This window comes from Convolutriloba macropyga, chromosome 13 (assembly GCF_964194025.1).
Source record: "Convolutriloba macropyga chromosome 13, txConMacr16.3, whole genome shotgun sequence".
Taxonomy (NCBI): domain Eukaryota; kingdom Metazoa; phylum Xenacoelomorpha; order Acoela; family Convolutidae; genus Convolutriloba; species Convolutriloba macropyga.
In genome coordinates, this window is record NC_134480.1 from 16191138 (window position 1) to 16205557 (window position 14420).

Consider the following 14420-nt stretch of genomic DNA (forward strand, 5'->3'; position numbering starts at 1 on the left):
AAATTTTCTAAGTCAAAAAATGAATTTCTAAAACAAAACCAATTTGTTGTTGAAAGTGACAATCCTTTTATGCTTATTACCTTTTTTTTGCACAGCTGTTTTGCCTGCTCAAAATACGATGGATCAACCGACAGAGAAGCTGCTGATCTACAATGGAAAAGCAGAAGACTTTTGACTTTCCGGTCTGGAGCACAAGATTTGTGGCAATGATGCAGACGAAGGGACTCTAGAAATCAATACTTGGGACAGAGGAGCAACCCAATGAGCGTGCACTACTTGTCAATGGGGCGAGCAATGATGAGAAGAAGAACCAAAATTGCTGAAGAATGCATATGAGAAGGAAGTTGCAAAGTTGCAGACATGAAGGAGAAACTGAACAATGTGTAGTGCCATCTGGCACTGACTCTAGATGCAACAACCCTCATGCTGATGAGCCATGACTGTGTGTGGAAGTCAGCATTGGAGATGGAGTAAAGGCATCAGATATGGAGCAAAGGCTTGGAAGCTTTCGCAAGAGAGATTTAAGAGCGTGGAGACGCTGAGAGTGGTGACTTTGGTGGCACAGCTTGTTCGACTGCAGGATTCTGAAGATTTGGATAGCTTCATCATCAGCACAGAGGCACTAGGGACAAACTGGTTCACTGGTGGCGCTGGAAGCATGACTCCAAGAAGGGACCCAAGAAAGGAAACCGCTTTTTGTGTTGGATCCTTGGTCACTTTTCCAAGGACTGCAAGAGGAAGGAGCCAGCACAATGCAGCAAGTGTGGTGAGAAGGGTCACCTCTACAGGGCATGAAAGAGACAAAGAGATGGTGGCAAATATGAGTCAGTGGCAACCGGTCCAACATTGGCAACAACAGACGAGGAAAACTGTCAGCTCTTACCCAGTTGAAGACAGCAGGCATGCTAGTGGATAATGGTTGTAAAGATCACATAGTCACAAATGTCGATCCGTGCTTGGACTTTGTGCCCATTCAATCAGTGGTCAGAAATCCCAATGGTGAGGATTCCAACGTGGTGGGTAGAAGCTGTATGAAGATAGGTTTACCCTCAAACAAAGGGGAATTCCAATGCAAACTCAAAAATGTTTCTCGTGTACCTGACTATTCCTCAATTCTATCTCAGGATGCACGGAATGGGGACATAGCTTCATTTTTGAGAAAAGAAATAGCAGCATGAAACTTCAGAAGGGAATTCGGGTAAAACTAACAAAAGAAAGTTTTTTGTTTTACATACCATGCAGTGTTCTAGAAATCAAGATGAGTTCCAACAGCGTGAGACTTGACAGTGCAAGGAAGTGGAACAGACAATTGGGTCGTTTGAATCCAGCGAATGTGGTCAAGAATGCACCACAGACAGTGGGGGGGAAACTCAATGATGTATGAAATTTGTGCGATTTGACCAAGATAACAAAGACTGTAGTCTAAGAGTGGCAGAGACCCAAGCAGAAGAGACACTGAAAAGGGCGTTGAAAGACGTGATGAGGACTTTCAAAGTACAGTCACTGTTAGGTTTTCCGTTTTGCCTTGTGTTTGCAGACTAGTATGTGAAATTTTTGTTTGTGGACTTGCTTAAGGCAGGCAGTGAAGCACTGATCAACCTGAAGAAGTTTTTTCTCAGTGTGGGGACGACCATGAAGCTGAGACAAGACAATGCGAAGGAGTTTCTCTCAGAATAGTTCAAGATGTACTGTTTAGATGCAGGCATTCTACAGGAGAAGACCATTCCAGAGACGCCACAACAGATTGGGTTAGCTGAGAGTTGCAACAGGACACTGCCGGAGATGACAAGATGCTTGCTCATTGAATTGGGTCTACCAAGATGACGTGGGGAGCAGCAATTTTTCACGCAACATGGATCAGGAATTTGTTTGTGAGACAAGGAGAAGAAAAATGCCCAGCAGAGCTTATACGGATTATAAGCGTTCAATGAACCTAAGCTTTCAATTAGTAAAATATCTCTTTTTGGTTGCACAGTCTTCATGAGGAAGAGGGACAGAGACGTCAGCAAACTTGAAACCGAGGCACTGGAAGGAAAAAATTTTTGGGTTATTCTGAAGTAGACAACGAATACCTGGTGTACGTAGCCAATACACGCAAGGTTGTGGCATTTTGAGATGTGATTTTTAAGGAGTCCAAAGTGGGCTCTATCCCTGACTACACAGAGACCTCATTCCTACTAGACGAGGGGTCACAGCAACTGGGGATCTGGCAACCAGATGATGACCATCAAGTCGTTGGCAACAATGAATAGCAAGGCATATCTGTTGCAATATATGAGGAGTGTTATGACGCAGAGAGAGTGAACACTCAAGAAACAACACTGAGACGAGATGCCTCAGATGTTGAGGAGGCAGCCTTAGATGAAGAATCTACTGCAACGAAAGGGAGTCTCAGAGACTCCGAAACATTGGAAGACAGTGACACAAAGGACTTCTCACAGTCAGAGACAGTTGGCTTCCTTGAAGAGGCATTGGAACAAGCGGACAGGGCAGAGCCCAGACAAGGTACACGTGCAAAGATTGTTCCGCAAGTTTTTGGAGAAGTCAGGACCCATCTTGCTGTAACTGAGGGTGACTCTGTGAAACACAGAACAGTGTACGAAGCCAAGCAAGGTGATGACTGGGACCAGTGGCAATGGGCAATGAACGATGATGTCAAGGCACTCCAAGACCACAAGACCTGGAACCTTGTGAGACCACCCACATACAGGGACGTCATACCGGGCAAATGGGTCTTAAAACTGACATGGGGAATCATTAAACAAGTCTACAAATACAATGCACATTATTCGGCCAAAAGTTTCAAACAAGTGGAAGGACTGGACTACTTTGAGGCCTTTGTGCCTACCTGTAAGCCAGAGACATTCAGGATTCTACTTCAACTATCAGCGAAGCAGGACCATGTGATGCATCAGTTTGGTGTCTAGACAGTTTTTATTCACTAGAGGAAGAAACAGCTACAGGAGTTTGTAAAGCAAGGATCAGATAGAAGGAAGTCACTATGTCGACTGAATAAACCAATTTATAATTTCAAACAGACAGCTAATAACTAGCATAAGGAACTTGCAAAATTTCCACTAAGACAGGGGTTCGCCAGAAGTAGGAACGCTCATTGCTTATTCGCGAGAACAGAGACAAAGGGTCAAATCTTTATCTGGGTCTGGATCGACGACATCATAGTAGCATCAAGAATCATGACAGTGATTTCCGAAGTCAAAAAAGCACTCAAGTCAACCTTTAACATGGAAGACAGAGGGAGATTACATTAATTTTTGGGTCTAAGAATCAAACGAGAAGAGTGCAAGTCACAGTCAGCCAAGAACACTACACAGAAACAAATTTTGAGCGGTTTTAAATGTATCGACGCAAACCCTCAAGAACTCCAGCTGACTTGAATTTGAAATGACTTCTGCAATATCTTCAAGGTTCAAAAGTTTTAATACTTACTTACATGAAAAAGCGAGTTTTGATTTAAAGTGGGAAAGTGATGCAGCTTTGTCGGGTGGCGTGAACGATAGAATATCAACCGCGGTTTATTACTTCAAGCTGAACGGAAATGGCGCAGCACTAAGCTGGATTGTCAAGAAGCAGGCCACATTTGCTCCTCTTCATCAAAAGGAGAATATCAGGGCATGGCAGCAGCAGTTCAAGAAGCGTTGCATATGAAACAACTTCTGGAGGAATTCGGCATTCAACAGAAACATCGAATGGCAATTTGAGAGGACAGCCAGAGTTGTATCTAATTGTGACAAACCCGGTCATGCAAAAGAGTAGCAAACACATTGAGGCAAAATTTCATTTCTTTCGGGACAAGACGGAAGATGAGACCCCTTCAATTCATTTTGTTCCTACTGACAACATGGCAGCCGACATCTTCACGAAATACCTACCCTTATAGAGGGTCGGAATATTGAGACTTGTTTTGATGGGAATAGACTCACGCAATCAGCTGAAGTCTGAATAAGGGTGTAAGAATTCTGATCCAGCAATAGTCTTGAAATTAGTGAGAAATAATAGAAGGAAAATTTAACTTTCCAGAATACTAAGACAGGAGGAAATTGAGTTAAGTCACAAAATTTTTATATAAAAACCGTCAAGAAATGGACCCCACTGTAAATCATGAAGCTAAGATTAGTTTTGTACCTTGACTTTCTTGCTCTAATACTGTATATATACAGCTGGTTATTGAGCGTTTTTTCACTCCCAAAATCAGATCACCATCTTGATCTAATAATGATATCTCTGCTGTAAATATATGAATTCTACTGTAAAAAATCATTTTTGTTATTCTCTCGTCTTGAGAAATTAATTTCTCTAATTAGTTAAAAACGCTTTTTATTCCGCTTGCAAAAACTATCCATAATCTAACATGGCGTTTATCCTATGTGGAGGTTGTTATCCTAAATGTTACTATATTTTTTTCTAATCCTGATTCATAATCGCTATACATTATATTTTGATTGCTATTTTCATATCTGATGTTTTAATTTTTAACTGCTGTCAGGATTTATAATATACATAGGAGTTGAGTTGCTGCGCCCGAGTTGACAGACTGCCCTTTTAATTGACCTTTTCTTGAGAAAAATTAATCGAATTGACCATTCAATTTGAGAGTTCGTTGAGAGTTATCGTTTACTTTTTAAAGCAACATAGATATAAAGCTAAAAGAGCTTTAGGTACACTTTAGTTCAGCTTGACAAAGACTTTTCCAAAATTTGTAGAAAAAATTGAACTAAGCAAAAAAAGTGTTTTTTTTGTGTCAGCTTTCATCATCGGAAAACTTAAATTCAATCTGAATGGGTCGATTTAATTACGGAGAATCATAAATTCCAGATAAAACCATGATAAAAATAGGAAGTCAATAATAGGAAGTTAATTGACAAACGTTGTGAAATCTCTGAATATTCACTTTGACAAATTTGAAAAATCAAAAACAAATAAAAACAACACTGCTCGTGCCAGTGTGTGCGTAGCACAGAATGCTCCAAAATACTTCTCAAGGTTGCAAAAGCAGCTTTCAACACCAGTCAAAGAAACCGCAGAGAGTATCGATAGGCAACTTAGATGCATTAGAGAAAATTTCTCGGTCTGTTTGAAACAGAAAAAATCGGCTTTTTTCGGCAGACAAAAACAAAAACTCTCAAACAAATTGTAAAACGATAAGTATGCTACAATTTGAAACAAAAAAGCAGAAAATCTATACAGGCACACACAAACACAACGGACATTACAAAAACAAATAACACCAACAAATAAATACAAAGCCCAGCACCAAAAAAAAACACTTTTTCATTTTATATTTGTAAGTTGACAATAATCAACGTTAGTCATTTTTAATTTCAATCCATCTCGTTTTGTTCTCTAAATACACAAGGCTTGAGTTTTTTAAAGCCCTTTTTTCCAAATTGTAGCGGTAACTGTAATTTTTGCGCTAAGATTTGAAATGTAACTTTTTGCAGTTCGTAGCTTTTTTTCAATTTTGAGGTATTGCATGAGCATTTTTGGGCAATTAAGATAAAATATTACCTGTGTATGTCAACAAGACTAAAAAAACATACAGTTTTGGTTCTTGTCTCACTTTTTAGTAACTTGAAGCAAAAACACGCAATTTTATTATTTTGTCTCTGCACCCTGCCTCTAATTGTGTGCATAACTTTAGGCAATTAATAATCTTCCTCTTCTCTTTTTACGCACACTCACCACGCACATTACAATCACAGTTGCACCTATTTACAAGCTCGCGTTCTCTCATTGTCTCTTAAATGGACTTAACATACACATTACAAAAATGCACATTAATACTTGAGCAAACATAAGCGCGCACACACAAACATAAATACAGACCTAGCCACCAAAAAACTGTCTTATACTTTTCATTTTCTCGCCTCCAATCTTTACACATTGTCGTCACAGTTCATTTACGTCTTGAATCGTTTTTTTTCTGGAAAGCTAGGTTTCAACTTCTTGAGGCACTCGTATCGTCATGTTTTTGTCTTCTTTGTTGTTTCATGCTAATAATGAGACAAATATTTATTTCAAAATCTTGAGAAGTAAATTTAGAGAAACTACAAAACACAAAATTTTCTTGTTCATTGAATTTAAAGCCGCACTTTCTCGCAAAAATAGACAATTTTCCAATTTTTCATGATTTCTGACACTTTTTTAAATCTGCATAGGTTTTTGTGTAAAAATCAAAGGAAGTATTTTTCTGAAACCAATTTTCTTTCATTTTTTCTCTTGTACACACAACATACACGTACATCATGATTACGGTCACAAATACATACACTTGCACAAGCGTGCACTCACAACACATACAATTCTCACCAGGAAAAACAATTTGAAAAATTTTTTCTCCTCTGATAATTAATCAATGTTTGATCCCATTCCATTACGGTTGGTTGTTTTAACAAAAAATACTAGGTGGGCACTTCATCTCAAAATTTTATTGGTAGTCGTAAAACTTAAACTATAGTTTGAATTGAACGTTTTGAAGTTCTCCGAGAAATTTTTCATTTTTTATGATTCTTGAGCTTAATCCTCCTGTTGTTATTTCAATTTAACTTTGCAGATGTTTTGAAAGCAAGATTGAATACACAATTTTTGGTTTTGAATTTATTTAAAACGGCAATTTTTCGACTTTTTTTCGATCGGAAGTGATTTTACTATCTTTTTAATATTTCCGACGCTTCCTCTAGTTCCGTTCGATTTTTGCACGCTGCCTCCAGTTTTGCCTAACATAAAAGGACGTTGAGAACTGTTTTAGAGCTTATTTAGCATCCTTGCGGAATATTATTTAACGGTAACTTTTGTATTTTAGCCCGTTCATATTTTTAAGAAACAATTTTCAAGAAATGAGAAAACTTAAAAACTTAACGTGAAGTTGAGAGGAAAAGAAAATATAAGTTTGATTCCAAAATAATTCGTTTCTCCTTTGAGCGTTTTTACAATAAAAAATTGGACTTTTTTTGCAGTATCGCCCCAAAAACTGAAGAGATCAGTTCCAAGAGATATTCTAAATTACAGAGAAGATTAATTTTCTCATTTTCAAAAGAGAAATATGAATATTTGTATTAAATTTTTCAAACTGATAATACATTAATTTTCTAAATATATCTGTATTTCATTATAATAGAGGAGATTTGTTGACTTTAACTGCTCGGACACCAAACACTGTACAAATTCTGTCATTTGTTTAATTAGAAAATAAGGTTCATTTGATGTTCATTTCAAGAAAATGGTTTTTTGACATCAAAAAAAATTTCGGCAAAATTCAACTAATTTAATCTGATTAAAAAAAAGAATTTTCTGCAAAAATAACTGAAAAAAATTAAAGAAAATTGTTTTTGCGTTTTAAATTTACGGATCAAAGTTGATTTTTATTGCCTGAATTGTGCGATTCCTACGATAATCGTTAACCAGCAGAAAACAGTCAAACGGTTGGAAATGCTCTTAAAAATTTTTCTTGAAATTTTTGATCAAATATTTTAAATTGTTAATTTTTAGGCTGAGAATTGAAGGTTCCTAAAATTTTTCTATGTCACCTAACTGAACTTACTACAAGTTTTCCCTTCGTTTCTATCCTAATTATTGACGCAATCTGTAAGCCCTCCTTGAGCATTTTTTTTCTTGTGAGATTTTTATTGGAATTTTTGACAAAGTTCCCCAGTCTTCAAATATCTGGAAACTATTTAATGAAAATCGAAGATTTTTTTTGGTCCTGCATTTATGAAAATATCTACAAAATACATCCAAATAGCAAATGGAGGCAATTTTATTCGAAAATGGGTTCTGTTTTCAACTAAAATATCTGTTGGGGCAGGATTCTATATGTGTATGCAAAGAAAATCTGTACATGCAGTAAACTATACAAACATGAGTGCTAAAACCGATCAACATCAAGCAGAACGTTTTGACTCATCCTTTCAGAAAATTTACAGTAACAATTATAATTACAAACCCAAACTCGTTAGAAAAAAACTTAAAAACTGTCACATAACAGAAAAATTGATATCAAATAAATCAAGTGAACTACAACTCAACGAGTCACATGGACCCAATAACAATGTTCACCTAATTTTTAAAATTTTCTCAGCAACTTTGAGCAAGTCACCTTTCTTTCTGTTTCAAAAACAATATCCAGTAAAGGAAAATTCCTTTTTTCTGGAAAATAAGTCAAAGAATTCCAATGTGTAAGGAGACAAGCAGAGCAGAAGTGGATTGTTACAGGCCCATCAGTCCAATCCAAAATGTGTCCAAAGTTTCTAAAAAAGTAATTTTTAACAAAATATTTTCTCATTGTCGTCTCAGAAGACACGAAAATCAATTCGGTTTTCGAAAGACTAGATCGTCAACCACTCAGCATCTACTATTTCTCGACACAGTCTATCGAAAAATCGACAAAATTTCATCAAACAGCATTTGTATCCTCTACTTAGATTTTGTAAAAGCTTTTGATCAAGTACCACATCACTTTCTCCTTAAGAAACTCGAAAGCATTGAAGTAGGAGGGAATATATTATCATGCATGCACTCATATTTAGAAGACAGAAAACAATTTGTCAAGAATAGAAATTTTGGTTCAAGTTTTGAGAACGTAACAAATGGAGTTCCACAAGGTTCCATACTGCGAACAAATACGAGTTGATAAATGTTAGGGGTAAGCGAATAGTGTTTTTTTTCTAGATAAAACAAAATATTTCAGCCAAAGTCAAACAAATTGAACTGCTATACTTAGTAATAATTGTTCCAATACTGACGTCCTGCTCACATTCATGGTTGCCAAACTGCACCAACATGTAGAATTTTGAAAAAATGCAGATCATGGCCAGTAAATGGATTCTAGGAAATTCACTTTAAAGTTACAAAGAAAACCTCTATAGCATAAAACTTCTCCCACTCTGTCACTACGGTGAATTGCTTGACATTCTTCTCTTTCTAGCTATCACACAAAATGAGTATGACATTGCAACAAATTTTAAAGCCCTCTAGGACAAGAGGACAAGGCAACGCTTTAGATTAGAGCTGAAAACAACCGACTAGTGAAATCCGATGAACACTTCTTCCACCAAACGAAAGATTTGTACAACGTTGTAAATATAAACTTTCAAAAATTTTGAGGCAAATTAAACACTCTATCCCAAACGCATACTAGTCCTTTTCCCAACACATTTCAGCCTAACAAACAAATTCTTTTGGCGATAAATTACAGATGTGACAATTGCAACCATTGGAAAAACGACAACGGAAACTGGATTGACTCAGGGGTACGAATTGAAGCCCCGGGAAATACCCAAATTCTCCGCTACTACTGCTACAAAGTAATCAGTCTAGATTTATATTCACCTACAGAAACAATTTGTGTACAGACACACAATTTTGTCCCCTCACTTTAAAATTTTCATAACAGCCCGCCAAACACAGAACGAAAAAGTTAACCAAAGAATAGCAAATGATTGCAAAGTTTATTCAAAGCTGGTGTCCTGGTGTCAACAAAAAGATCTCAACAAAAATGCTCAAAGGCAATTTGAAGCTACAAAGAGAAAATCATCATATTTGAACCTTTTTAGACATGAACATCGATGTAAATAGCTGTAAAGAAATTAATTGCGAGTGCTAAAAGAAACAAATCAAGAAGCAAATAGCAAACTAGTGCCCAAATGAATAGCAAATTATTGCAAAGTTTATTCAAAACTGGTGTCCTGATGTCAACAAAAAGATCGCAACAAAATATGTTCAAAGGAAACTTGAAGCTACATAGAGAAAATCATCATGTTCGAACCTTGTTAGACATGAACATCGATGTAAATAGCTGTAAAGAAATTAATTGCGAGTGCTACAAGAAACCAAAGGATACTGGAGTTGTCTTGAATTTCCGAAGCTGTGCGCCAATCCAACATAGGAAGAATATTGCAGAATGAACTGTTCACCGTGTTTTTAGATGCACTGGCGCATGGCAAAGGTTTGAAAAAAGTCTGAAGGAAAATGAAAGTTTTTGGCTAAAAAATCATTACCCTGAAAGTTGAACTTCCAAGATAATCAACGCTGCCTTAAAGAAAATCATAAGTAAACCTAAATTGAAAAATGGAAAGTACAACTGAGGGGACAAAAAATGCCAGCGAAATATGTTAAGCCGTCATTTTTCCTGCAGTATTGACGTAACATCAGCCTCCAATTGAAGCACAAATTGGAAAAAAAACGTGCGAATTGACAAGCATATTCACATGGCGTACTGGACTGCCATCCCTGAAATCTATTTTTGATAGCAATGTGAAGTCTCATGTGTTCTACGAATTCAGTTCATGTGGATGCGATTCCACCTATGTCGCCATTTAGCAACGAGATTTTCTGAGCATCAAAAAACCGATTCACCGGTGGGAAAACATTTTCTTACATGACCATTGAACGTCCAATTATTTAAACACCCATTTTTCCATACCATCGCCACTAAAATAACAATCCAATTAAGTTTTTCCGATTATTATTTATCACAAGAAAAGAATTAAAAAAAATTTGAAAAAATTTTTTGCGAACTGTAATTTAGCTAATCCTCATAAATTTGAGAAAAATTGATGTAGATCACTTCTATTCAAGAAAACAGAAGCCATCTGCATCAAGAAGCTGAATCCTCAACTAAATACGCGCAATGAGTACCGGGGGTGGTAATTGACATTGCAGTATTAGTTCAAATGCAAAAAAATTGACTTTTGGAATTCAAACATTATTCTGGTACATGTTAAATCAACATTTTGTCAAACCCAACAAGTAAAAAACAAAAACAGTTAGGAATGAAAGTAAAAATCCCTTCTCAGGAAAAGAAAGCATTGTACCCGGGATTTTCAAAAATTCCGGAAAATTTCAATTGATTTTAGTGTAATAAGTGTAAATAAAATGTTGTAAATTTGATTTTAACTGTAAATAGTTTGAAAAATTCGATGTTGTTTTAACTCATTTCTTAGAGTTAGAATCAAAGAAAATTTTTTATACTCTGTAAATTATTTAACTTAATTTTTACACCTGACGATGAACGCAATTTTCGAAAACGTTAGTTTTTAATCAATTTAAGTTTTAATTGAAAATTACTTCTTCTCTGCGTCTTCAAAAACAATATCCAGTAAAGAAAAATTCCTTTTTTCTGCAAAATAATTCAAAGAATTCCAATCCATAAGCAAAGCAAAATTTGATTGTTACAGGCCCATCAGTCTAATACAATATGTGTCCAAAATGTCTGAAAAACTGATTTCTATGTTTTCTCATTGTCGTCTCAGAATACACGAAAATCAATTCGGCTTTCGAAAGAATAGATCGGCAACCACTCAGCTTCTACTATTTCTCGATACAATCTATCGAAAAATTGACACAATTTCATCAGACGGCATTAGTATCCCCTATTTAGATTTTGTAAAAGCTTTTGGTCAAGTACCACATCACCTTCTCATCAAGAAACTCGAAAGCATTGAAGTAGGAGGGAATATAATTTTATGCATGTACTCATACTTAGAAGATAGAAAACAATTTATCAAAAATAGAAATTTTGGTTCAAGTTTTGAGAACGTAACAAAAGGAGTTCCACAAGGTTCTATACTGCGAACAAATACGAGTTGATAAATGTTAGGGGTAAGCGATTAGTGCTTTTTTTCTAGATAAAACAAAATATTTCAGCTAATAGTCAAACAAATTGAACTGTTATACTTAGTAATATTGTTCCAATACTGACGTCTTGCTCACAATCATGATTGCCAAAGTGAAACAACATGTACAATGTTGAAAAAGTGCGGATCATGGCCAGTAAATGGAAATTCACTCTAAAGTTACAAAGAAAATCTCTATAGCATAAAACTTCTCCCACTCTGTCACTACGGTAAATAGCTTGACATTCTTCTCTTTCTGGCTATCACACGTAATGAGTATGACATTGCAACAAATTCTAAAGCCCTCTAGGACAAAAGGACAAGGCAACACTTTAGATTAGAGCTGAAAACAAACGACTAGTGAAATCCGATGAACACTTCTTCCACCAAACGAAAGATTTGTACAATTTTGTAAATATAAACTTTCAAAAATTTTGATGCAAATTAAATACTCTATCCTAAACGCATACTAGTCCTTTTCTTAACTCATTTCAGCCTAACAAACAAATTCTCTTGGAGTATAAATTACAGATGTGACAATTGCAACCATTGGAAAAACGACAACGGAAACTGGATTGACTCAGGGGTACGAATTGAAGCCCCGGGAAATACCCAAATTCTCCGCTACTACTGCTACAAAGTAATCAGTCTAGATATATATTCATCTACAGAAACAGTTTGTGTACAGACACACAATTTTGTCCCCTCACTTTAAAATTTTCATAACAGCCCGCCAAACACAGAACGAAAAAGTTAACCAGTGAATAGCAAATGGTTGCAAAATTTATTCAAAGCTGGTGTCCTGGTGTCAACAAAAAGATCTCAACAAAAATGTTTAAAGGATATTTGAAGCTACAATGAGAAAATCATCATATTCGAACCTTTTTAGACATGAACATCGATGTAAATAGCTGCCAAAACCAAACGATACTGGAATTGTCTTGATTTTCCGTAGCTGTGCACCAATTCAACATAGGAAGAATATTGCAGAATGGCCTGTTCAACGCTTTTTTAGATGCACTAGCGCATGGCAAAAGTTTGACAAAAGGCTGAAGGAAAATGAAAGGCTAAAAAATCAACACCCTGAAAGTTGAAATTCCAAGATAATCAACGCTGCTTTAAAGAAAATCATAAGTAAACCTCATTTGAAAAATGGAAGGTACAACTGAGGGGACAAAAAACATTAAGCCGTTATTTTACCTGCAGTATTGACGCAACATCAGCCTCCGATTGAAGCACAAATTGGAAAAAACTTGAGAATTGACAAACATATTCACAAGACTTACTTGCCTACCATCCCTGAAATCTAGTTTTGATAGCAATCTGAAAACTCGCGTGGTCTACAAATTCGGCTGATTTGGACGCGATTCCACCTATGTCGGACAAACGTGTCGACGTTTAGCCCAGAGAATTTCTGAGCATCAAAAAACTGATTCACTGGTGGGACAACATTATCTTACATGACCATCGATTGTCTAAATACTTAAACACCCATTTTCCATACCATCGCCTTCTGATCTGACAATCTACGTAAGTTTCTCCGATTGTTATTTATCACAGGAATAGAATTAAAAGAAAATTTGAAAATACATTTTTGAACTGTAATTTAGTTAATCCTCATAAATTTGAGAACACTTGATGTAGATCGCTTCTATTTAAGACAATAGAAGCGATCTACATCAAAAAGCTGAAAACGAAATTAAATACGCGCGATGAGGACCGGGGGCGGGAATTGACATTGAGATATTTGTTCAAATGCAAAAAATTTGACTTTTGAAATTCACAAATTATTCTGGTACATGTTAATTCTAAATTTTGTCAACCCCAACAAGTAAAAAATAAAAACGGATAGATAGGAATGAAAGTAAAAATCCCTTCTCAGGAATAGAAAGCAATCTACTCGGGATTTTCAAAACCTCCGGAAAAAAATTTAATTGATTTTAGTGTAATAAGTGTAAAATGTTGTAAATTTGATTTTAACTGTAGATAGTTTCAAAAATTCGAGTTATTTTAACTCATTTCTTAGAATTAGAGTCAAAGACAAGTTTAAATACTTTGTAAGTGATTTCATTTAAATTTACCTGGCTATGAACGCGATGTTCGAAAACGTTCGTTTTGTAATCAATTTAAGTTTTAATTGACAATTAATTCTTCTCTACATCTTGACAAAGCCGAGAAGCCAATCCTTAATTTCAGTTTTGTCATTTTTTTCAACAATTAAAATTTGTTTTATTTCGGTTTTTGGTTAATTATGCTTTTTGTTGTATGTATTCATATTTTTCATTGAACCTAATTCAAGCGTCTTTTCATTTTCAACGCGATATTACTAAATTTTAAATTCATGAAGAATTTAGTTTTTAAGTAGTAGTAGTAGTAGTAGGAGAGTCTTTAGGGTCGGAGCCCTCGGGTGTGGAACCCTTCAGTTTTCGTTTGGCACGAGTTTTTTCATTGGTTTGCAGATTCCACAGTTGCATAGAAGTCTCCAGGTGCAGCTGTCGAGTTCGTTGTCCTTTAAGTCTGCCCATGAGTACACAAAACACAGCTGTAAAAACTTGTCTATGATTCTGATCATAATAAACTTCTTGCTACGTTCAATATCCCGCTGTTAAAGTTAATTTTAATTTAGACTCCTTTAAGTATTTGTTTTAAGATTCTGCAGATCTGAAATATAATGCGCTTATTTTTTAGACTAATGAATGGGCTGCTCGTGCGGTAAAGAAAACTTCTCTGTTCATGGCAGAAACTTGAAAGTTGTGAGCAGAATTGCTGAGGGGTAAGATATTTGGTTTA

The 14420-nt window shown here is 35.9% G+C and overlaps 1 protein-coding gene across 2 annotated transcripts in view; it reads left to right on the forward strand.

Annotated features, from left to right (window-relative positions):
• The window catches only part of LOC142351759 (serine/threonine-protein kinase 16-like), a 160952-nt gene that overhangs the window by 96748 nt on the left and 49784 nt on the right, over positions 1-14420 (forward strand). Inside the window, exon 2 of one of the 2 annotated variants that reach the window (XM_075403907.1) lies at positions 14316-14403. In XM_075403907.1, coding sequence (XP_075260022.1) covers positions 14327-14403 — 77 coding nt within the window. In that variant the 5' untranslated portion in view covers positions 14316-14326. Of the gene's footprint in view, positions 1-14306; positions 14404-14420 lie in introns of those variants that run through there. The other variant, XM_075403906.1, reaches the window with a different exon arrangement.